The sequence below is a fragment of the Dermacentor silvarum genome, chromosome 7, assembly GCF_013339745.2.
Source record: "Dermacentor silvarum isolate Dsil-2018 chromosome 7, BIME_Dsil_1.4, whole genome shotgun sequence".
Taxonomy (NCBI): domain Eukaryota; kingdom Metazoa; phylum Arthropoda; class Arachnida; order Ixodida; family Ixodidae; genus Dermacentor; species Dermacentor silvarum.
In genome coordinates, this window is record NC_051160.1 from 9433636 (window position 1) to 9457555 (window position 23920).

A 23920-nucleotide genomic window follows, 5' to 3' on the forward strand; every position below is an offset into this window, starting at 1 on the left:
CACGGGTGTTTTCGCATTTCGCCCCCATCGACATGCGGCCGCCGTGGCCGGGATTCGATCCCGCGACCTCGTGCTTAGCAGCCCAACACCAGATCAGGTGGGTCAATTGACATGTGTTTGTTCAAAGAATAACTTCACCTTGAAAACAGTAAACACAACCACACTTGTGACAACGAAGGACAAGAAAACCCTCGGCGACGGTTTGTTCACTTTGTTAAGAGTGCTCCCGCGTAGTCTCTCATTCACGCGTCTGCCAGTTTGCCCTATGTAAGTTGTCCCATAAGATGTATGACACATTTCGCGAACAACAAACCAATTGGTGCCTGTTTCCGCATCACTAAAAAAAAAAAAAAACTGCTAAGACTATTACAAACACTAACACATACAAGAGGGGAAAAACTAGACGTCACCAAAGTGCGTTCCTGTATAAAATCACCGATAGTATTTTGAAAAAATGTTCGTACTTCAAAAATTATTTCATTACACTGGAAGAAGTACTTTCAAGGCCACTAACTGCCTACGTCGGTTCATGCAAGTAAGATTGAGCTCTACGCTACCATCCAGATCACGGGCGAATCGCGTTGTTTGTTCATAAAGCCTTAAAAAAAGGCACTCGTTCGACAGGTAACGCAACTTGAGAGCGACCATCAAGCTCCCCTCGATCCCACGTAAGATGACCCAAAACTGCACAACGTGGTCTCCTCAAACAGCGCTTGCATGTAGGCTCCCTACGGAGTGGAAACGGCGTAGCGTGTTGCAGCGCCCTCTCCGGGCGGTCCACGATGTCTTGCTGTACACCGAGTCTCGGTAAGATGCCTGACAAGATGGCGCCTGACTGCTGCGGAGAGATGACCCGACACTGTTCTCACGCTCGACTTCCCTCGGGGAGGACGGCAGGCTCAGCACCGCCAGTACTGACGACGCGATGAGAAAGAACGCCGACAGCGCGAACGCCACGTGACCACGGACGCTCTGGCACAACAGCGGCGTCAAGCAGGCTAGGAGGGCGCCAACTCGACCGCTAGCGAGCGACCAGCACAGGGCGACACCGCGCACGGCAGTGGGGACGCCTTGCATGACGTAGCAAGCGCCGACGACTATGGCCATGTTCGCGACGCCGCTGGAGAACGCTAGCAGGCCGCGGTCGGCCGCGGTTTCGAAGTCGCAGAAGACGCTTGCCACGAAGTGGATGCCGCCGACGACCACCGAGGCCGCGACGAACGCCCTGTCCAGGGAGATGCGGGTGACGGCCACGTGTACGACCACGTTGCCGAGAACACTGGCGGTGGAGATGAGGATCGACGGAAGCCACCAGCTGTCGCCATCGTCGCCTCGTGCCACCCGCGACGCGATGTTGGCATGGACGGCGAAGGCCAGGGAGAAGTGGACGGCGAACATGACCAGCACTCGCCGGCGAATAGAAGCGGCAACGTCGAGAGGTGACTGTCTCTGAGGATCGCCGTCGGAGGACGTTGGGTAATCGCCGTCGCCGCAGCACCGTCTGTTCGCGATCCCGTCGAGAAGGTTTGCCGCGCCTGCCCCCGGGACGAATCCGTTCACCTCGGCTGCGGCCAGAATGACGGCCTCGGCTTCCTTCATCCTGCCCTTGGCGATCAGCCATCGAGGCGATTCCGGCCTGCCCATGAACGCGGCGGTGACAACGACAAGAAACGTGGGCGATAGGAGGGCGGCTTGCTTCACGCCGCTGCTGACGCGCATGTGCCTGACGACGAGGACCCACAGCTCGGCCAGGGCGATGGCCGGCGTCGAGGCGAAGATCACGTGCTTCGGCCTGTATCTGTGGATGAGGACTTCGAATGAGATGAGCAGGGCCGCGGCGGCGTTGACAGCCGCGCTACCAGAGAGCACGTACTGCGCCATGGCGTAGAAGTCGTGGTGGTGGACGACGACGCAACCGAGTACCGTGGACACCGTCGCAGTCACGGCTGCTCGCAGGCGGACGCGGTCTCTTCCGAAGGCGTCGAGCACGACGCCGCCCAGGAGCAGGAATAAGACGGAGCCCGCCTGCTGCAACGCCATCGTGGCGACGAGCAGCGGGATTCGCCGCTGGCAGACGGCGTTCCAAGAGCTAACGACTGACGCCGTAGCGTCCCTACTGTCGTAGTCCCACTCTCGGCACGGGACCACTGTCCTGTTCTTTCGGAAAAGGTGACGACTATCGGGACTCTCGTAGACGTGGCAGCGACTTCGCCGTCCATCGGCATTCACGGGTATGGCGTCTTTCTTCCAACTGTTGAAGGAGAGCGTGGAATTGTTCGGTTGTTTGCACCAGTGGTCCACGTCCTGCGAGGCGATGATCGGCACCAGGTCGTCGTGGCAGGTTGTCAGCAAGATGGCGACGGCACTGAGTATCAGAAAACGGTTTTGGAAGAGGCCGTTGCCGAAGGCCTCCTTGCAGTCGAAGCACTCGCTCGTCTCGAAGTCGCTTGCCGCGAGCCGTTTAGGGCAGAAAAGTTCCATGCCCTCCCTGATTTTAACCGAAATGATTCGTGCCTTGAAAGGGACACGACCGCGACGCTTTTGCAGCGGCTAGTGAATTCCTGTGCATTTGATGACGAGACGAGTAGGTTCGAAACGGTCTTGACAACTGCTCCTGGTGATCCGCCCCACGTGACACATTTTCTATTTATTTGGTAAACCTTTTCACTTTCTTTCGGCAGTGGCCAGAGCAGGAGCAGTACGTCCTAAGAAAACAGTTTGCCTTCCTGATGTGACGTAGCAAAACCGCGTTCGTTCCCAATAGGATAAAAACATACGGGTGCGCAGACGGCGACACAAATGACAATTGAAAACGAAATGCTCGAAAGTCGCTGACGGATACATAAGCGTGCAACAGGCGCATGTCACCGAACAACAAACTAAGAAGTGAATAGGAAAGAAAGGACGTCACTGTCGCTCACACGAGCAGTGAAATCAGCACATGAAACATCCGTTGAAAAAAAAGGAGGTAAAACCACATGTGTTTATATACGGCATAAGAACTTGCGCGCACGCACGCGCGCACGCACGCACGCACGCACGCACGCACGCACGCACGCACGCACGCACGCACGCACAACACACACTCTGCATGGCACTGGCGTAGGCAGTATGCGTTTGGCCAGCCTCCTCTTTCGCCGACGAAAGTAAGATGTCACAAAGGTGGAATATTGGCGACAATTCAACGACCACGATGGCATCACGACCACCAACCAGCTCATACCTAGTGGCCAAAGCAGGTAGACAACTTGGGTCACTGGGCCGGCGTAAGAGGCTAGTAGATAGGCTCACAATGGCTGAAGTAGGCAAATAATGCTATGCGCATTAAGAAAAATGGAATACGAGCCTATGGATAGCAAATTAGCATGCTCCCGGGGTTAGTTCCAGTTTATTCCTTGGAGGCGCAAATGAAAACTGGTTTGTGTTCGTTCGGGCGTGCCGGGTGTCATGGTCTTGTCGTGTTTTCGTTTGGTAAATTGTGTCGTTGTATGTGTCGGAACTCGTATTGTATTTAATGATTCACCAGGCTAAAAACAACCCAAAGTAGTTAAAAACCATAAGGCTATTGTCGCGTTCCTGAAGGCCAAACAGGGCACGGAGGTCAGTTAGTGAAACGCATCTAGCAAAACGCGTTCACGTAAATGGACCAACTAAAACACTGTCGGTTCCCCTACCATGTGCGGCTGTGCATGACGTCTTTGGTGAAGCGGAATGGCGAACATATAACGCAATTTTTTTTGTGTGTGTGGACGTAGAACGGCGGAAAATGACACAGAAATGTTCCCAGCACTACCAGGTGCTTCTGCGAAAACATTAGCCGATTTTTCGAAATCGCCTGTGGCAGATAGCACAGTTCTAGTTCATGAGCAAGTCCACTCGAAGGGGCGGACATTACTTGGCCGACAAATCGAAGTGCATAATCGAGTATTTACCAAAAACTCACTATTTATGTTTTAACTAATTACCTTTGGCACCAATCGCAATTTAGTGAAAGCTAGATGAACTTCCCTCAGGCCGACCTCTCCACCTTTATGCCATCAAAAAGGCTCTCTCTCTCTTTCTACAAATTGTAGCTACTGAGAAAAGAATTCTGTGAATGACACCATTTTCAAGATATGATCCATGCATTAAACTTGGGGTAAAAATGCACTGTCGTTTGACTTACTTTTTAACAAAATGCCGTTTTATGCATTGAAGCACAAAAGTAACTGGATCGCTAATGTATTTCTTCCCAAAGTTCGTGAACCCGCCGTGGTTGCTCAGTGGCTATGGTGTTGGCTGCTGAGCACGCGGTTGCGGGATCGAATCCCGGCCACGGCGGCCGCATTTCGATGGGGCGAAATGCAAAAACACCCGTGTACCTAGATTTAGGTGCACGTTAAAGAACCCCAGGTGGTCCAAATTTCCGGAGTCCCCCACTACGGCGTGCCTTATAATCAGATCGTGGTTTTGGCACGTAAAACCCCATAATTTAATTAATTAAAGTTCGTGAATTATATCTCCGAACAGGTGTCATCCTGGGAATTCGTTTCAAGTGGATCAGCCTTGCCAACTCACCGGCTAGAATTTGTAATTTGCAAAATAGGCCGTAACCCGCCGTGGTTGCTTAGTGGCTATGGTGTTGGGCTGCTAAGCACGAGGTCGCGGGATCGAATCTCGGCCACGGCGGCCGCATTTCGATGGGGGCAAATGCGAAAACACCTGTGTACTTAGATTTAAGTGCACGTTAAAGAATTCCAGGTGGTCCAAATTATTCCGGAGTCCCCCACTACGGCGTGCCTCATAACCATGCAGATCGTGGTTTTGGCACGTAAAACCCCATAACTTAATTTTAAATAGGCCGTAAAGTAATTTGTTAAAACTTAATTAGTTGATTTCTGTTAATTGGTAATTTATTCATTTCTATTTTTTCGTGTAAATAATGTGCGCCTGTTTGATCAATTCAGCTCCAGGATTAGAATTCTGCTATATCCGCCACAGGTGATTTTTGAAAATTGGTTAACGTCATCGCAGCCACACGCTGCATCTCAGCATTGAAGACGTATACTCGGCCGGTTGGCTTGATGCGAATTTTAACGCGATATCTTTAAGGGCCAAGTGTCGCAGAAAATCTGGTGTCGGTGCCGACTTCGGCGTAATCATCGGCGTCCGTGGCATCCGTGCCGGAGAAATTCATCACGAACCAACCCGACCACACAGGCCGTGCGCGTGGCGCAAGGGTTTGGTGAACAAAAATTGAATTTCTCAAAGTAAAATCCGTCAGAAAAATGGTAAAGTACGACTTAACTACAACCTACAGACATGATAGCGTCGGATTGTAATTTGAATGTTCGAGAAAACATAATTCTGTTACGAGGAATCTCAAACACAAACACATTTTCCAGCATTTCTACCATAACAACAGCGGCGCGCTCGAGTAGGTTACTTGCGAAAACCCCATCCAGATGGCGCTCGCCTCCTCGGCAGCGTAAAATGGTAGCGGCGTGGAGGCGAAGGTGGAGAAAAGAGAAAGCTGCAGTTGCGGAAAGCCTGACAAGCATTCAGGGATCTTCGAATGCTATCGCGTTCCACTCTTAAAGGCGAAGCTTAAGCGTCCTCAAATTTTACAATACCAGTTGTACGGGCAGTAAGAATCTGCTTGGAACTTTTCAAGAGCATTTGATGGAGATGCACTTAAGTAAGTTTTTACGGTTCTGAAGCTTCCAGAAGGGAAATAACCAACAGTATCTTGACGTTGCCATCAGGAAAGTTGCAGAAAGTCACGCCTAGGCATCGTAAAATGACGTCATTTCTTTAAGCAGCGTGTAACATAGGGTTGATGCAGATACTGTATATGTGTCTGTGTGACTGAATGCGCTGTTTAAGTGTTTATCACTGTGTATATCCTAATCATCACCCATCACCAGGAGTGGCATGTCAGACGGTCAGCCAGGCTAACATCGCCAGCATATCGTTAAAGCTTGTATCCCTTTCTCCCTGTAGAGCAAAAGTGCAGCCGTGATTTCGTTTTCATCGTCTCCACGTGCTCGCAATCTTACGGTATAGCCATGTTACGCTAGATAGCCACGTTATGGACATGCTGAGCAGATTCGTGCTGTCCAGATGCTTAACTACGTTGTTAATTTGGTAGCTGAACTGCCGACCAAATGTTGCAACACTGCGTACTAACTTAGCGGCAAGTATTTCTAGATAGGGTGAACTGGGATACCGTGGCTGTACCCCGTGCGTACCGCGCGACGAGCGAGACAAGTGCGAAAAATGTTTGCTGTGACACTTTGCACTTGCTTCCACGGCTCGATGCCTGACTGAAGATGCTTCTGTTTGGTTCCGTATCGTGATGTCTCTTAAGGAGTGAAACTGCACTTAACGGCGATGAAAAGGTTAGCTACCAAATCAACAACGTATACGTTAAGCATCTGGACAGCACGAATCTGCTCAGCATGGCCACTAGCTTCGAGGACACTGGCGTGGCCACAGTGTCGGATGACAAGGCGCGGACAAGCGTCCTTTGGAGCCTTCCAAAGGGTTTTGCATAACAGCTGGTCAGCCCGCTGACACGAGGTGTATAAACGTCTCTCGTGTTTCCGCTTGCGTTTCGCGGACCGCCAGCTGTGGGAAAAACCGAGCAACAACGCAAAGCGAGGCGAGAAGAAAAAGTTATCAAAAAAAAAAAAAGACGTTTCGCCGGGTTCTGACTCGCGGTGAAAGCCCTTGATGGAAGTGCGGTACGTGCGTGTTGAAATCACCGGCGTGCCGTGCGCAATGTCAGCGCCAAGCTTTCTGGAAAAAAATAAAATAAAAATAAAGGAACATTGTCCCATACTTTGCATTCTGCTCGGTGCTCGACGTTTCGCCCTCTCAGTCACCGGCATGTGTTGTTCCCAGCACTTTGTATGTACAAAACCGTGCAGCTTTGGCGAAGGCAAATGCCTTGAATGTGAGCTACGGCGTGCCTCATAATCACATCGTGGTTTTGGCGCGTAAAACCCCATCATTTAATTTTTTTTCAGAACTTGCTGTTGCGCCGGTTGTAGTAGTAGCAGTTCTTGTTTAGCACTACAACACTGCGCAGTGCACCGCACGTGTTTGATGCCAGGGTGGTGGCATGCTTTAGAGAGAAGTAGCGAGCAAAGACAAACATGGTGAAGGGTGAAAGACAACCATTATGAAGGTTATCGTCTGGTATCCGTCCCAAAAGTGGTTATCTGCTTCCTCTGGAAATACTGCAGCTTGACGTCATAAAAAAAAAAAATCTAAGCTGACGGTTTGCAGTGGCATAAACTTTGTCTGATGGTAAGAATTATGCACATGGCCGAGTTTTCGACAATTACTCTTGCCGGTACTATGTTTGTTTGTTTGCAAGTATGCAACTAGTTTATACGGTTCATATCGTCTGGTATAGTGTGGGAAGCAGACGACGATGCGCAGTTCGAAGCGGCAGGACAAGCGTGCTATACGTCTATTTTGACACGAAAAAAAAAAAAAATTAAGCAGATGGACAGAAGAACGTGAGGTGGTGAGCTGTGCAATGACAGAATAGCTAAAGAATACGCGAGCGTAAGCGCTATCTACATTGACTCATATCTTCTATCATGTTTTAGCGCTCAGCAGTATGCTCGTAGCTTTGCAGACACTGCACTTTTTTTTTTTTGCAAGGCACGAAGCCTACAGAAACGACCAGGGAAAATAATTAGGACTAACGACGTCGTTATTAATCCGCTCTGCAGAGAAAAAAAAATAAATGAGATAATAAACGCTCTTCACAAATGCGCGCGACTCGAGGTATGACCGATGCCAGAGAGGACGGGAACAAAAAAGAAGCAACTAAGTTAAGCGTGCGTTTGGAGAAATGCGCGGGTGTGTGTGCTGGGTGGGGGAGGGGTAGTCGAAGTGCATCTACTACATAGTTGCGCATTACTCTCCGCTCGCAAATTATGAAGGGGGGGGGGGGGAGGAGGGGGGGGGGGCATTGTGTGAGTGTCGACGCTCCGTCAACCACGCCCGATTAAATTTGCCTTCGTTATGTCCGCGACAGCAGAACGCACTTTAGGGAATACGGTGAACGTACAGATGACGTCGGGAAATGCTGGCGATGATTTGCGTGCGAGAGCTTGCTTCGGCGGCCCTACACAAATGCGCTGCCTCTCTCTCCCCTCCCCCCCCCCCGCCTCAAAAAAATAAATAAAAATACAAATAAAACAACTCTGTCCTTCATTTATTAGTCGCCATATTCTGATCGCTTCTATATGCCAGTATGCCCGACCATAAAACACCCGCCTATATAAACCACTGGGGGGGCCTCAAAGGGCTCTATACCGGAAGTACAAGTGGGCGGAGAGGATGTGAAACGATAAAATATAAGTTACAGAGCTAACATTGTTTTGCGTGCTTACCGTGCATCCATTTTAAACTGCCGAAAAGTATAATGGCGCAAAACGACGTCACGTGCAGCCCTTCGCTACTGTGCTTCTGTTGCTCTTGAAATGGTTCCATTTTAATATTATAGAAGGGAAGAATTATGTACATTATGGCCATCGAAGCCCGTTACAACATTTAAACGGTGTGACTGGTGGAGTTGATAAACTTGTAAGAGCTCTATTATATATGGGAAGAATCCGTGGACTCAATCTACTATTTATAATGCACGTAGAAAAAAAAAAGAAGCAGGGCAGTGAATGAATGCTGACTACAACGAAAGCGCAGAATAGCTAGAGGAGAAAGCGACACGTCGCTGACGACCTCTGGCAAAACACAAGGCGCACATCGAAGTGTGTCTCGTGTTTATACACAACCACAAAATACAAAACTTGAAAATGCAATGCACACACCTTCTCGACCAAGTGAAAAACTTGATAGAATTTGACTCTAATAGAGGATAGAAGCTTCAATTAGAGAATACGTGCGTTGTGAGACGAAGCTGTTATTTATATCGTGTTCTTTTTGTCTTAATAAACGGTATATGTAGTCCTAATTCGCTATGTTTCCTTTTAATGGCTTGTCAAATATGATAGCATATAAATGCCTACTTGTCGTTGCTGCATTTTTATTGCGATAGCAATTATATGGACACTCCAAAGCAGATTTCTGCCGTCGGCGTCGCCGTCGCCGTTGCCGTCGCCGTTGCCGTCGCCGTTGCCGTGAGGTTCCGTATGACGTCAATGGTGATGAAATCGTCGCCGCGCGCCGCCGAACGCTGTATGTGCGAGTGAAAGGGCGCGAGGGACGCGCGCTTTCACGGGGAGTGACCGCACGGCGGAGAACAAACGCGCGTTCTGCGCCGTGCTCGCTTAAGGGCTGCAGAAGTAGGCGTCTCTTTCCTCCTTTACAATCACCATATATGTAGAGCAAACGCGCCTTCTTCTGACGCACGAAAGGCCGTGGGGGGGGGGGGGGGCAGGGAAGGGAGGCGACGTTTAGCTGCGGCACCAAGTGCCTATTTATATCAGAGGTTCCGCCAACAGTCACCAACGCCGCACGCATTTTGTGCGAACGCGGGCAAAACGCCGACGGCGTCGACAACAGTGCTGTGTGTTGCCGGTGCTGCTGCATGTCCAAGTTTGTACAGCGGATAAAACTACTATCCTTACTCCGTATAGCTCTCTACTATGTTGCTATCGCAATTGATGCTTCGCCTTTCGGGTGAAACTGCGACAACTTTTTCTGTCTCATGGGAATGTAAAGCGCACAATAAATAAATAAATAAATAAATAAATAAATAAATAAATAAATAAATAAATAAATAAATAAATAAATAAATATTTATTTATTATTTATTTATTTATTTATTTATTTATTTGTTTATTTATTTATTTATTTATTTATTTATTCATTTATTTCCAACGGCAGTGGGGGGTCCCTAAGGCGAACAGCGGTAACAAACCGCTTGAAAGTGCCTTGAGGCCAATGTACATGGCAACGTTTTTACAGTGCAGTTGTGCAAGAGCTAACAGATTTAAAATAGTGCAATTATTATGCATAATATTACGAAAAAGAAAAAAAAAGTAAGTAGTACAAATACAACAATTGCAATAAATAAAGATAATAAGAAATGAGTAGCACAAATAAAACAAATGCAATCAATGCATACATACATTCTAGAATGTTAAGTAGTCTAATCAAAAGGTGCAAAGCAACGTGTAGTGAACATGGCGCAAATAACAATGAACGCAATGCTAAAAGCTAATAACCATGAAATGAAATGTTATTATAGTGTAAAATGTTTTATTTTGCCCGACATGTGAACGTGACTGTCGCATGCTATCCAAGTTCTAAATGTACATTGCACTTTCTCTTGAGACATGTATATGCTGTAAACGGCAATGTTGTATGAAGTGTACCAAATCAAAACAGCCTAGAGTGCAGAGTCCTTCGTCAGGCTACCTGCCCTTAGTGCCTGCTTCTTCTCGAGTGCTCCAGAAATCAATACATCAAATAAAAATTTGGAGGATGCTTAAGGGGGGGGGGGGGGGGGTCTTCGCCTTTAAGAGTGGAACGCAATAGCATTCAAATATCCTTGACTGTTTCTCGCACATCCCGGCAAATACAGCTTATGTGACCGTAATGTTTACCGGGAAACGCTGGCGGTGAACGCTATGCACGAAGGCGCGCTTTCTGCTAGAAACGCGGCCTCTTTCGTGGGCCGGCCTTCTTTTACTGTTTGCACCTTTAATCTTTCAGCCTGAGAAGATTTAGCATAAAAGGCATGCGCTGTCGGTGTTTTGTTTCATGAAAATTGTTTGTGGGCTGTTACTCTCAAAATTCCGAGGAATAACTTTGTAATGAATGCAAGACAAAGTGTGAGCAACTTTGGTGGTAAAATATATTTGGAGGGCCTGCGTAGTTGGGGATGGTTTCCTCGACCGCGGGCGCCAATGCCAACGCCGACGCCGGATTTTCTGCGACACGGGGCCCTAAACGCTATCGCGTTAAAATGAAACTACAACTCGTGCCTGGGTGCTCAGGAATAGGTTTTCCGAATGCACAGAAGGAAGACGTCTGCCTTATATCCAGGGTAAGTGTGGACAAAGAGCATCATCATGCAGGTAAGACACGTTGTAATAAATCGGATTGAATGCTGCAGTTTTACGTGTCATAACCACGATCTGAATTTGAGGCACGACGTGAACCCGGGCCTAATTTTGACCGCCGTGGGGTTTGCGCTGAAGTTTCTTGCGCTGGAGTTTCCTCTAGCAATTTTTGTTTAGAAACTCATGCATACGACCTTCGACATAATTTGGCAAGCGTTAAAACCTCCCGGTGTACCTAAGTGGTTAGCGCGCGGGAGGCTGCAAACAGCACATTGTCGCCGCAGGGGCGTGACTTCAATCCCCACCCTAGAAAAAAAAAATAAAGCATGTCCATATTCTATTTTTCCGTGTGAACTGCGGGGATGTCGGCCGCATGGCAGCACCGCCGCGTGCAATCATCACCATCGGCGCTGGCTCACCCACCCGTGCCACGCGCATCGAACCTTAGGGCGGAGAGGGATCAGGAGGCTGGACGGCAGTTGGCCTGGGGCTTTCGTCAGTAAAAGTTGTTCTTTGCTTGTCTCCCACAGTCCGTGTCATCTCCGAGAACCCCAGCTGGTCACTGGCTCTGAAGCCACGGCCCTGAGCCCACAGAACATATGGGGCTCCCACAAAATCCCGTATGTTCTCATGTATCACATGAAGGAAGTCCCGTACGGTACCCTAATGAGCATATGGCGGTCCCATATAAAAACCCGCGTATGCGCATGCGTTATATGAGACAAGTTCATATATGAATACAGTCGAACCCGGATACACCGAGCCCACATATAACGAATTACTGTGTATAACGAACTGTAGTAAATAAAATCCCCTTGAAAATTTTTCTATACAATTTTTATTTTATTTATCGAAACACCGATATATCGAACTTTTTTGTGATCCCCTTCAGATTCGATATATTCGGGTTCGACTGTATATGAACTTATCATGATCACACATAAAAACTAGTATGTTCCTATATATGACATCTGGATTCCATAAGAAAAGCTCGTAATCCCTTGTGTGATATATGGGAGCTCACGGGCTCTTTACTTGGGGTCCCGTATGTTCATATGGGATTATTTGCTTAGGGGTCCTTGTCGATAGGACAGTGGAAGAGGGTGGGCAATGTTTTTTTTTTTTTTCGTTTTTTCGCCATACTGTGAGGCTGAAAAGCTTAGGATGAGGACGTGCCCTGTCGACGACGTAATGGGAAGCCCACAGACAGAAAACGTGGCGCTCTGTTTCGAGTTGTTAACTGCTAGTCGCAGTAATACGGGAGCCGCCCTGTATTGCGCAATCGCCTTACAGAGCGTACGCGTACTTATGTTATGCGCCATGCGCGCACTCTTGCGGGACCCGGTCACGAAACAACAGCTCTCCCGCCATCGAGATAACACCAGCAAACCCTTTCCTATTTCTGCATCCTGAACTTTCTGTCATTTTTCTCTGTAGTAACAGGGTGAGTGCCATAGGACGGCCGAACGCAGTCGACGCCGGCTTAGGAATAGATGGAACGCTGAGATTAGGACATTTGTAGGCATAAGGTGTAGGTGAGTTACGTTGACAATCGCGGAACAATGGTAAGAGAAGGTCAGTGGGAATGGCCTTTTACCCGCGGTCGAGTTTAATTAGGGTGTTCGTGCTACTACAGCTACTGCTACTACCATTAGAGTCCAACTGAGGGCAACGTTGGCAACTGATGAGACAGAGATGAATACGGAAAGACGGGGAGGTTAACCCTACACGTTGGATAGAGGTAGGGGATAGGAAGGAAGGTAAGTGGTAGAGAAGGACAATCAGTGTGCGCACCCCCTCAGATTATAATGTTGCGCAAGGTGGTGCATAGCTTTAACGAAAGATTTGTGGTGCAAGGTAAGTGAGTGACCGTCACATACTTTGCGCCACGAATATTTCGTTAAAGCTTCACACCCTCGGACGAATGGGTGCTCGGGTACACAGCCAGAAGCGTCGTCTAGTCCAGTTGCCCTCAAGAAGCACATTAAAACTTTGTTGGCCCTGTGCACGCTACAGAGTTCTTCGGCCAAGGTCACCGTATCTTTGTTTCCAAGAAGGGTCTGTCGTCTAAGCAACTGAAAGCCGGGCACAGGGCACATCGTCGAGAGTCGAAGGATGGACACTGCCACAGGATGCGCTGTATAGTTTCATCCCATCCGCAAGAGCGCAGCATGCGGCCTGGTTGGCTAGGGAGCCTACATGCAACGCCGTGTTGCATGTAGGCTCCCTATGGTTGGCCATTCTGATGAGGAATGAATAAGCGTTCGTGAATGCGATGATGAAGTTGTTTCACAACAGGCGAGTACGAGGGTGGCAGGCAAAGTCGCAAGTCAGGGTCCGGAGAATACATTCGGGGAGTTGGCGAAATCCGATGAATTCCATGGTCGAAAAGTGACGCAGTGAGCAAACTAGTGAGTAATTATCAAATGAGTAATAGTGAGAAATGAATGAGTTAGAGATGACGATGTGTGCTGTGAAATCAACTTAGGGTCTGTGCGCTGTAGCATACAGTGCGCTTGAGCTAGTTGTACAGATCTATGGCTACAAGTAGCTCAAAGCATACGGAGAGACAAGGGCCAAATGACACGAGCGTTAACTTTGAACTAATTTCAATATAAATAATGCTTAAATAAATGGAGTGTTTCCTTAGAGTTGACAGAACATTTTAAAAATCGCTTGTGGCATGTAGAACAATTCCACTCCTTCAGTTGAATTATTCTTTAAGAGGCGGATATTATTAGCACGAGATACTGAAATGCATAATTGACTGATTCCCGAACTATTACTGATTAACTTTTAAACTAATTTATTTATGATAGGATAGGATATGAATAAACTTTATTTGTCCAACGGTTAGGGCTGTTGGTGCCCGGGGCTAGGCTGCCAGGGGTCCATCGCCGGAGAAAAATCTTCCGAGATCCTCGGCAATAGCCCTGGCCCGCTGGACGGCGCACTCCTGGTCCTCGGGTGCCTCGCTTGCCAGTAGGGCGGCTTGCCATCTCTCAGCGAGAAGCCCCGCTTCAGAGGGTCCTGCTGTTGTCTTCCCCCTTCCTCTTGGTCCTTCTTCCTCATGGCGTTGGCATTCCCAAAGCACGTGGGCCATATCAGCCCGTTCGTGCTCGCACCACGGGCAGCCGGGCGACGGGTGCAGCGCGGGCCACAGGCGGTGCAGGTGATAGGGGTTGGTGAAAGTGCCTGTCTGCAACCGCCTCAGGTCGAATGCCTGGGACCTGCCCAGCCGCCCGTGGGGTTGTGGATATTTCTTACGTTGTTTCCTGTAGTGACCAAGGACCTCTCGGTACGAGGCCGGAAACTCCTCGATATTGCGGTCGGCGTCCCCGTGGCCCCAGCTCCGTCCACCACGATTTGGATTGTGTCGGTAACTCCTCCGCTGGGGTCCCGCACGCGTTTTTACAGCGGTTGTGTGCGGTCACACAAGCAATGCGCACAACTGGTGTCGTCGGCGGCGGTGTTTTGCCCGCGTTCGCACCGAACGCGCGCGGCTTGGGGACGTGTTTATGAAGAACGTGCCAACCTTTGCCGTACACCCTATGGCGGTGTACCGTAGCGACCATAAGGCCATGGTCCCTGTGGTCACTAAATAAATGGAAACCACCGGATTATATATATTTCCCATTCTTTAATAGTTCAAATAACCAATACACCATCACATCTTAATAGTCATAATTGGAAATACATAATTACTACCATAGTACAGCTTCGCTGGTCTTCCATCTCCACCCCAGTGGAAGGGCTGACAGTTTTCTTTCTTTTATTTCGAGGAGCGCTGCTGCCTTACAGCATAGGGGAAAGAAATATAGAATACGAATGTAGCCTCGCATCATGCACGGTTCTCTTTGTTTCGCTGCATTTATTTAGGGTGCTTCGTTATCGGGTAAAACCCGAAAATCCTGATTTTTGTAACCTGAACAAAGTCCGTGAAAATCGGGTTAATCCAACGCCTCCTAGATAGCACAAGGCTTCTATGCGCTCGCACAAAGCTTCGCTGTGCATAAATTCCAACTCGTTGTATTTGCTGCATTTATTTGTTCTTTTTCCTTTTGTTAAAAGTGTTCAGAGAACTTGAAAGTAAAGAAGTGATCACCAAACTCGTCTCTTTTGTTGTTTTTGTGAAAGTGGCTTCTTTTAAGTATACTAATAATGCCTGACAACGAGGATTTGTAGAGGTTTTCAAGCTACCTGCCCAAGAATTTCAAGCTACCTGCCCCCTCCCCCCCCCCCCCCCCCCCCTCCTCGCCCCTCCGTTCATATCTTGGTCCTAACTTCGTCCACTAAAGTATCGATAACCCTACACAGTAAAATAATTTGTACCCGTAAATGTGAATAAGGGTGTAAATCGGCCTATTACTGACACTGTTACAGCCTTTTGCGTGTGAGTTAAACACATTTACACCCTTATTCATATTTAAGGGCGTAAATAATTTTACAGCGACGGAAGGCACTCCAAGTGGTTAAAATTATTTCAAAGCCCCCTTACCCCTATCTTTCCGTAGCCCATAACCCCGTTCTCTATCAGCGCGTTAAAGGGTTAACATCAGTCAACGTCTAGTGAAGTTTAGCGATGGAACAATTAGCAATAGAGGGACAACCGCTTCGACAGAGTCGCTTCCACACTTGTGCCACCTACTTACTCGCTAATTCGCACCACGCGAGCGCATCGCGTATAGATTAGCTACCACGTGCTATGTTGGCCGGGTGATAAGATAAGCGGCAGACCCACGCTCAAGCTCTATAAAAATGCCCTGTGCGAGCTAAACTGAAAATGAAAAAAAAAAACGAAAAAAAGAAACCTGGTTTTACTTCGATGAATCCAGAGTGTGAGTCCATATATCGAGTGGCAGACCTCACAGCCACGGACATAGAACCCCGTCGCCTCACCCGTACGTGACCAGCGTTTATGAGGTTGTTGTGCGTTTTCGAATCGCGAAGAATCTTTCGTAGCCCGTATTCGCATTACCTTCGACCAGCTAAAATAAAAAAAAAATACAGGAACTAAAGGGGTTGTCAAGGATGATATGGGGGTTGGACGTAACCTTATAAATAAAGCAGGCATTTCTTCTTCTTCTCCTTCTTCTTCTTCTTCTTATTATTATTATTGCTCGACCACGTGTTGTGCTTTATTTCGCGATAGCGACATTTTGGAGAAGCAGCCGCGGCGGAAATTTGCGCTGCTGAGAAAGGGCTTAGGGTTAGGTTCACTAAGGCTTCAAATGAGGTGGGGATGGTACGATATCAATCACTAGAAAAACGACGAGAAAGGAAAGGACGAAGAACTACGAAAACTGTCAACTGTTCATTGTTTGCAAGCGCACCTAAAATATATAAGACAGGAAAGTGTCACAATGGCGAAAAAAAAAAACTATGCCTATAGCAACAATAAAAGGGAGTCATACCAGCACTTATGCTTCTGCTGGAAGGAATCCCGAAAATTTAGGGAAGTCCATACTTTATGCTAAAGAATTAATCGGGGAATCATGTGAGCACACTTTCGCTGCTGTTGGGAGAAGCAGTTTTAAATTTCACTGACCAAAACTACAAAAGACCATCGTTGAAATATCTGCAATGACAAGGATGAAATGACGAGGAAGCTGATGTGACAAAAGTTACAAGTGAGAAAATGCTGATGCAACTCCTTTTTATTCTTGTCATGCTCTTTTTTCTTTCCCATTGCGACCCTTTCTTATGTGTTTGACGTGCGCTTGCGAATAAACTGTCGACAGTTGCGCAGTTGTTTGTCAATAGAGAGTTTTGGAATTCGGACAAGAGCAGTGTTGGGTGTCGGGACGCCGCAGTGCTGAAAATAGAAGGCGGTTTAAAGCGAGAAAACAAGAATAAGAAGAGCCTTTTACAGGTGAAACCTAAAGGAATGCATTATTAGAATAAGAAAAAAAAAGGCTTGCAATAGTTAGTAATAAAGATAATGACTATGTTATTATTAGTATACGACTTGCTGTTGTCCTTTCTAAGCCGAGGGTGGGCAAATGACGCCGACCCGAGCTCAGCTAGCGTTTTCTTGCGTTGCCCTGCGTCCTGCCTCTAAAGATGCCGAAAATAACCTGGAACACGGCAACTTTGCTTTGCAACCAACATGACTGAGAGGTATGAGATTTGGGTGACTGCGGCTCGTATGTCTCCCTTGGCTATCTCGCGATTTCTCGTCGCCCTCGAGGGCGACCCAAGACGGCTCGGAGACCCACAATAGTTTTCGATTTTTCGGTCTTGGGTCAACACGAACGCAAGAAACCAAGACTGCCTTGGGTTCTGCGCATGCGCTTGGTCCGCACTTCTAGAACTCTTTATTCTTGTTGTCTTTCTTGCGGAGATAGCGCAGTATAAACCGTGTACGAGGGGGGTTCAATTACCATTACCGGCGGCCGCATTCTGATGGGGGAGGCATACAGTGACTGCTGGTGCGCCCAGTGATGTGGGTCACCCAACTACTCCGTCTGTGGTCCTAGCATGTGAGTTGATTTGGGAAGTTATCCCCTGATTTATCATTTTTCTTTTTTTAATTCCCGAGAGCTTATATATATCTGGGCCCGTCCTAATTGTGCAGCGTGGGAGCAATGCGAGACATGGCAACATGCAAGGTACGTGTCACAAGAGAGCTTTAATTACGAAATAAATCAGAGATACACTCTACTAAAGCAATTTTGGCGTTCTAGTGTGTTGCCCATATACCTCCGTCAGAAGGTAGCGCATAATAATATAAGAATAACAAGAACTAAAGTCACGCTGTTATCCCGAGCGCGGCGGCCGCATTTGGATGGAGGCGAGATGCAAAAACGCCCGTGTGCTTGCGTTGTATATAGTGCACGTTAAAGAACCCCAGGAGGTCAAAATTAATCCGGAGCGCTCCACTATACCGCGTGCGTCACAATCAGAACTGGTTTTGGCACGTAAAACCCCAGAAAGAAAAAGAAGTCACACTGTTTATTCACTGGCACGTGTCACTGGATGTGTAGGATATACATGACGTATAAACTGCACATGCGCGAAAACAAGGCCATCCCAACGGCGTCCGTGTCAACGATATCAGAACGGGGTCAGGCCATTAAACGCGCAGTGCGAGTTTAACGCTTGATCTTCGTACCCTGCAAAATAATTTACCCCCTCAAAGCAAATAAGGTCGTAAATCGGTCTATAATTCGAACCCTTACACCAGTTTTGGGGTGTAAGGGTGTAGGTTACGGATCGACTTAAACCATTATGCACTTTTAAAAAAAAAGTGTAACTCATTTTACAGAGTAGCTTCCCATGTGAAGGCTTCTTCTTTGTGCTACAAGCGCTGTCTTAATTCAGCGGCAACTAAACCAGACACATGGACTGTGCTTGACACGAATACGCCGTGGTGGCTCAGCTGCATAGTGCTAGGTCGCTCGAATCGCCGGCCGCCGTGGCCACATTTCGACTGCAGGGCGTAATGCAAAAACACGTGCATTCTTGCAATTAAATAGTCGATATTAACCGGATCCAGCCGCGATTGCGCCCTGCATGACCAACTGCGCAGTTTTGGGACGTTATCCTCCATAATGATTTGACTTTGTGCTTCGAGTTGTCGGCCTCTTGCTGACATTTGCTAAGCTACTGGTTAGGCCCGAACAGAGCGACCTCTCCAGAAATATGTTGGTCCTGGGTTGATCCCCGGCTGATGGCGACATTTTCTTCCTACTGCACATTTTTCCTTCTATAAAACCCGCAGTATTTCGTTTCTAATTGGAGATCACAGGGAGAGGATTTCGTCCTGCAGTGGACATAAATATAGATGATGATAATGGTGATTGTGCCTGCACGTGGGATACCTTTCCCGATCCGGTTGCCGCTTCTGATGACGATGAAGATAACTACCAATGGCATCCCATTTCAATCGATCGTGGTGGCGACGATAGTCACCTCTAGAATGTGTGAGCTACTCTCATGTTACCATATCGTATAATCAAGCATTCCGCTTATGTCTGAATTATCTCGTAAAGTTACAACATGCCTGTGACGATCCCGTACCATCCCTTCCCTGATTTTTTCTCCACCAATGGATAGTTTGCACTTGACGTCACGAACGCAGCTTTTCACCGTGCTACTGTACCCCAGCGTGGCGGCTACGATGACGTCAGTGCTCCATAACATCACGCGTACATTGTTTCACTTTTTTTGACAGCAACCGTCTTTCACTGGGTTATCACTGTTATCGATTTGCCACTCGGTGCAGGACGCGAATGTCGCGCTGTGACGTTTCTGGCTTAAGTAGCTTCTCGACTTTGCTAGTACCCGAAGATGGCGGCCTCAATGACGTCAGTGCAAATGGTCTGCACTCTAATCGTCTCTTGCTTATCTTCACCGTTGACCAGTTAACGGTCCCATCATGTTTGAAACACAGCGATTCTCTACGCTTCTGGCTGGACGAATATTTTCGTATTCAATTACAATGGGATACGTCGTCTCGGGATTTCTTTCTTTTTTTGCAGCCTTCACAGTTTCCACCCTACATTAATTGCTCCCGTACGTTTTCGCCTTCCGGCAAGCCATTTCGGGTGTCAAAAAGCATGGCACTGCCCTTTGTGTTATCGTACAAAATTTCTTTCCCGATTTCTTGTCTGCCGTCTTCATAAAACATTCGTGAAAGTTACCCTACCTTGCGAGAAAACAGGAAACATGCAGAGTGAGAAAAACCACGGCCTCGGAGATTGCGCGCACGCACCTGCGATCTCGGAACCCATTTATGCCAGAATAAAACCGGCTGGCTACCCCCCGTACGGGACAAGGGCCATGGGTAATTCAATAGAGTGGAAGGAAACCTGGTAGGCGCACTTCATGACAGACATTTAAGTCTTCGAATACTTCTTCGTGTTCTGTGCACATTCTGTCCTCCATTTTTTTTCAGCAAATTCTCCACCGTGCGATTTCCCGCTAAAACTGGTTCGTTCCAAGTTTGAACCGAGCCGGGAAACCTCGTGGACTGCTTTCTCGTTGGACACGCTATACTACGTGCTGCAGTCGCTACATGCCGACTGCACTATACACACGATGAATCCGGGATCGGGACAGACCCCGCGGTCTAACCGTGGTTCGAGTCTCTGCGTGCGTGAAGGAAGGTGAGAGGGTGGAGGTGAGGTGGAGGGCAGGCGCGTCAACGCTGTGACTGCGTCTTTCTCCTTCCCCTACCATGGTTGCCACGACGACGCACGAGCCGCGGACGTGCCTCCGATACTGCGGCCAATGAGCGAGCAGTTGACCTCGATTCGCGCCGCGGATTCCCCCTACTTCCCCCCCAGAGCTTGGTGTTTTGTACCCCCTGTAGTCTCATCTTTGTTTCTCCGTTTCACTCTTGTTCTTTCTCCTGCTGGCCGTAAACCACCAAGCGGGCTGGTGGCACGGTTTGGCTGAAAGAGAAGACAGAAGATAGATAGAACAAAAAAGGGTAGAAAGAGAGCGGCAAAATAAACGCGGGCGAAAGCCCCCCACTCGTGGCCAGCTGACCGCACCTGGTACAGTTCAGCGACATCCGACGCGAGCGCCGTAGCTTCCGCTCGCTAGGCCTAACTCTTGCGACGATCACGAAGTGGTAGCAGCTACACGCGCGTTCCACGTTGACGCGCGGTTAGTTTTGGAACGTGCATGGGCGCGTGGACTGCTTTGAAGACGCTGCTGGCCTTCTCGGTCGAGTGCTGACTTTGGAAAGGAACGGCGCCCACGTGCTGTTCGTGTTTTTCACCGTCACGTTGCGAGTGCCAGAACGTGTGTGATTTTATAACCTCCGGTTCACGCGTGGTGCTGCAACGTTCCCGGTCCAAGATGAGAGGACTGTCGTGAAGGCACGCCGCTTGACAGGTGTGTGTGCTTATATCTGGGGATACAGTTTGTAGGAGTCGGCCGGAAACATGTCAAAAGGTAAAAAAAATATAAGACCTGTATCGATGAGGGTCTCACGCTGCGATGTGGAGTTCAGTGACCCGCGCACGATGATGCATTTGCATGTTCGCACGCGCTGGTGTAGCACGTTTTCTGGCGTGGCTCGTCCTCAAGCGTGCATGATAATGAGTAATTAAGCGGGGCCGAGGGTGACGTCACAAACTTGAACTTTCGGTGCAGGCACGCCGTGTGTGAAATGCGGCGTATTTGAGCTTGGAACATGATGCGCGAGTACAAACAGTTCTGAAGGATGTAACCGCGGTTCAATGATTCCGTTTTCAGTTTCGATTATCCATTGATCGCTGAAAGATGTACAGTCACGAGCGAAAGTCTACAAAACTGTGGATGCCACGAAATGCGCAGGCTATGATACAGCCTATCACAGTTAAACAATTTACATCCTTGATGGCGAGAATTGCGAATCATAACACCCTTGGAGGGTGTTTTCATGCAAGAAACATCCCATCATCACGTCGTCTTGAGAAGCATAGGGTAGTTCTAGATGTCACAGCACCCCTACACCCACCATAAGGGAGTACTGACTAAAAAAAACTGGGCAAGGGTGCTTTAATTAATTTTTATTGCATTCAGAAACATACAGCTGTATGAAGGCAAAGCGTGTCCCACGGCACTAGAAACCAGTGGCGAATCTAGAAGGGGGCCCTCTCATACCCCCACCCCTTCCCGCCGAGCTATGTCGTGACTTAAAAGCTGACAATACTCGTCCAAAGAGTCCCCTTCCGTTTCACTTTATTTTGATGAGCCCCTACCATTCTAAAGACATCCTGCTAAATACCTGTTGCTTAAGCACTACTGTATGCTATGTCGTAGGAAGCTAGGTGGCACACAGTTCTCAAATGTCTTCGTGCGCAAATTCCGCGGTATCCAAAAGCGCGCACATATTTTTCTAGTATTGAATTCTGAACCAGAATAAAAGTCAAATAATCTCATTTAAATCAAAGTTAAAGTCACAACGTTCTCAGCAAGGCAGAACTTGTGCAGCTCTTGCTTTTGGGACGCCAGGAATCCAGCAAAATGAATAGGCCAGGTGACAGCATGCGATTGGGCACGCCGCGATTGCTCCAAAGCAATGCTGACGTCTAGCTTTCTATCAAAACACAACAGAACAGGTAGAAAAGGGCGCGACGAAGCATTCACTATATTCGCCAACGCGGACAAAAGATACCCTGAGTCCGGACGTCCTGACCCCACCCGACATTATTTCGTCGAGGCAATGACCCCAACCCTTTCTTACAAACTATAGGTAACTTCGTTGGCAAACTTGAGCCTTCTCACCGACCACAATTTTTTGCTCAAATGGCACCTACAGAAAGCGTCGTGCAAAGCGCTCATGGCTTCGCGTCCGTGTGAACTTTCGAAGCTGGCTGTACAAAAAGCAACTATAAAGTTAGTAGTTGTAAGAAATGGAAAGTTCTGCTGGCTTACAAATACTACTACTAAGTGGTTCGTTATGAGAAAAGGAAAGGTTGGCGCTATCTTCTGCAGATAGCGCCTACAGATAGCACAAACACCTGAACATCGGCCAGTACGGTGTGCGCAACAAGAAAGGGAGAAGAATGTGAGAAAGTATGGAGAACCAGCGTACAATATGCAATGCATACAATATTTACAATACTGACTAGTAGCGCATTTCACCCAAATATTTCCCCTCCCAAGTTGGAGACAGTATGAATGCATGCATGAATAGGACATTGAGCCAATCGTTGTAGATAGAATGAGATTACAGAAATTTGCGAGGCACTTGCAGGCCCGATCTTTGTTCACGGGCGAGTGTCGAGGCATTGTTAAAGTGTGCACGCAATTTCCCGCCAGCCAGGTACGTTCGCGATGTCTGGCATATGCAGACCTGTGCGAGACTCGCGCGCCTCCCTTCGAGAGACGGGTATGACAGAGGCGCATACTGAGTACGGGAAATAACTTTATAGAATGAAATTGGAAGTATGCCTAGTCTGTGGACGAGAGTTTTTGACTGGGGGTCAGAATGGTTGGCATTTTTAGAGTTATCCATATCCAGAGAGGAAGAGGGAACACAAATGTTTTTCGCAAATCACTCTATTTCATTTGTCACAGTTCCCACACTTACCACGAAGGAATTAATCTATTGTTGTCATTCAATAGCCTTTACCACTGCCGAATCCTCACAGTGCAGACGGGTTCGGCGATGGTATATATAGGCGAAGCTGTTGAACGGGAAGAATACTAAATTGCTCTACTAGCGGTAGTTTGAGTTCGAGAGTAGTTTGGTTGGAAAATACTTGTCTACCGTACGCAAAGAATATTTCACTTGTGAATATGCCTTCCTCATTACCCATCATACAAGCATTCTAACTGTAATAAGACAAGGACCGACATAGGATTATAATAACGACAACTCGTGGTGCTGTCCACCATGGGAGGTCGTTGTTATATTGGTTTTTTTCGTTTTAGCGATCAGCGGCCCCGCTCACTGATCCGTCCCCCCCCCCCCCCCCCCCCCCCGAAGAAAAAAGAACTGGATGCATTCCTGCTGCACACTCGTGACACCGCACAAAGAAAGAAAGAAAGAAAAGAAAAGAAAAGAAAAGAAAAGAAAAGAAAGAAAGGCTGTTCGTACTTGGAAACTGAAGATTGTCGTGTACATGTGTACCTGGGAAATTTCCCAGTTTCGTCTATACTTCCCTACGTTTAGAAAGCTAATATGCAAATACTTCTATATATGCGATGATTATGACGCTGTACTAGCGCAAGGGCATACTAAATAAGGCGAAACAGCGCCAGGGCATGTCTTGCAATTTTGCATAATCATAGGTTAAAACAGGGCCTTAAATGCTTCGGCTACAGTAGCAGGCGTTAAACTTCTATATCTGTAGCTCGTCTAAGATATTTACAATTTTCGTGAGCGCACCAGTTGAGAAACATACGCATTGTGAACTTCTTGAAAATGCCAATTAAAGGTTCTTTTTTTT

At 47.9% G+C, this 23920-nt stretch overlaps 1 protein-coding gene across 1 annotated transcript; it reads right to left on the bottom strand.

Moving 5' to 3' along the window:
- Positions 1-702: 702 nt before the first annotated feature.
- LOC119458453 (solute carrier family 22 member 7-like) lies at positions 703-2481 on the bottom strand. The gene has a single exon (XM_037720293.1). It carries the CDS (start codon positions 2479-2481, stop codon positions 703-705), a length of 1779 nt encoding a protein of 592 aa, XP_037576221.1.
- Between the last annotated feature and the right edge of the window lie 21439 nt (positions 2482-23920).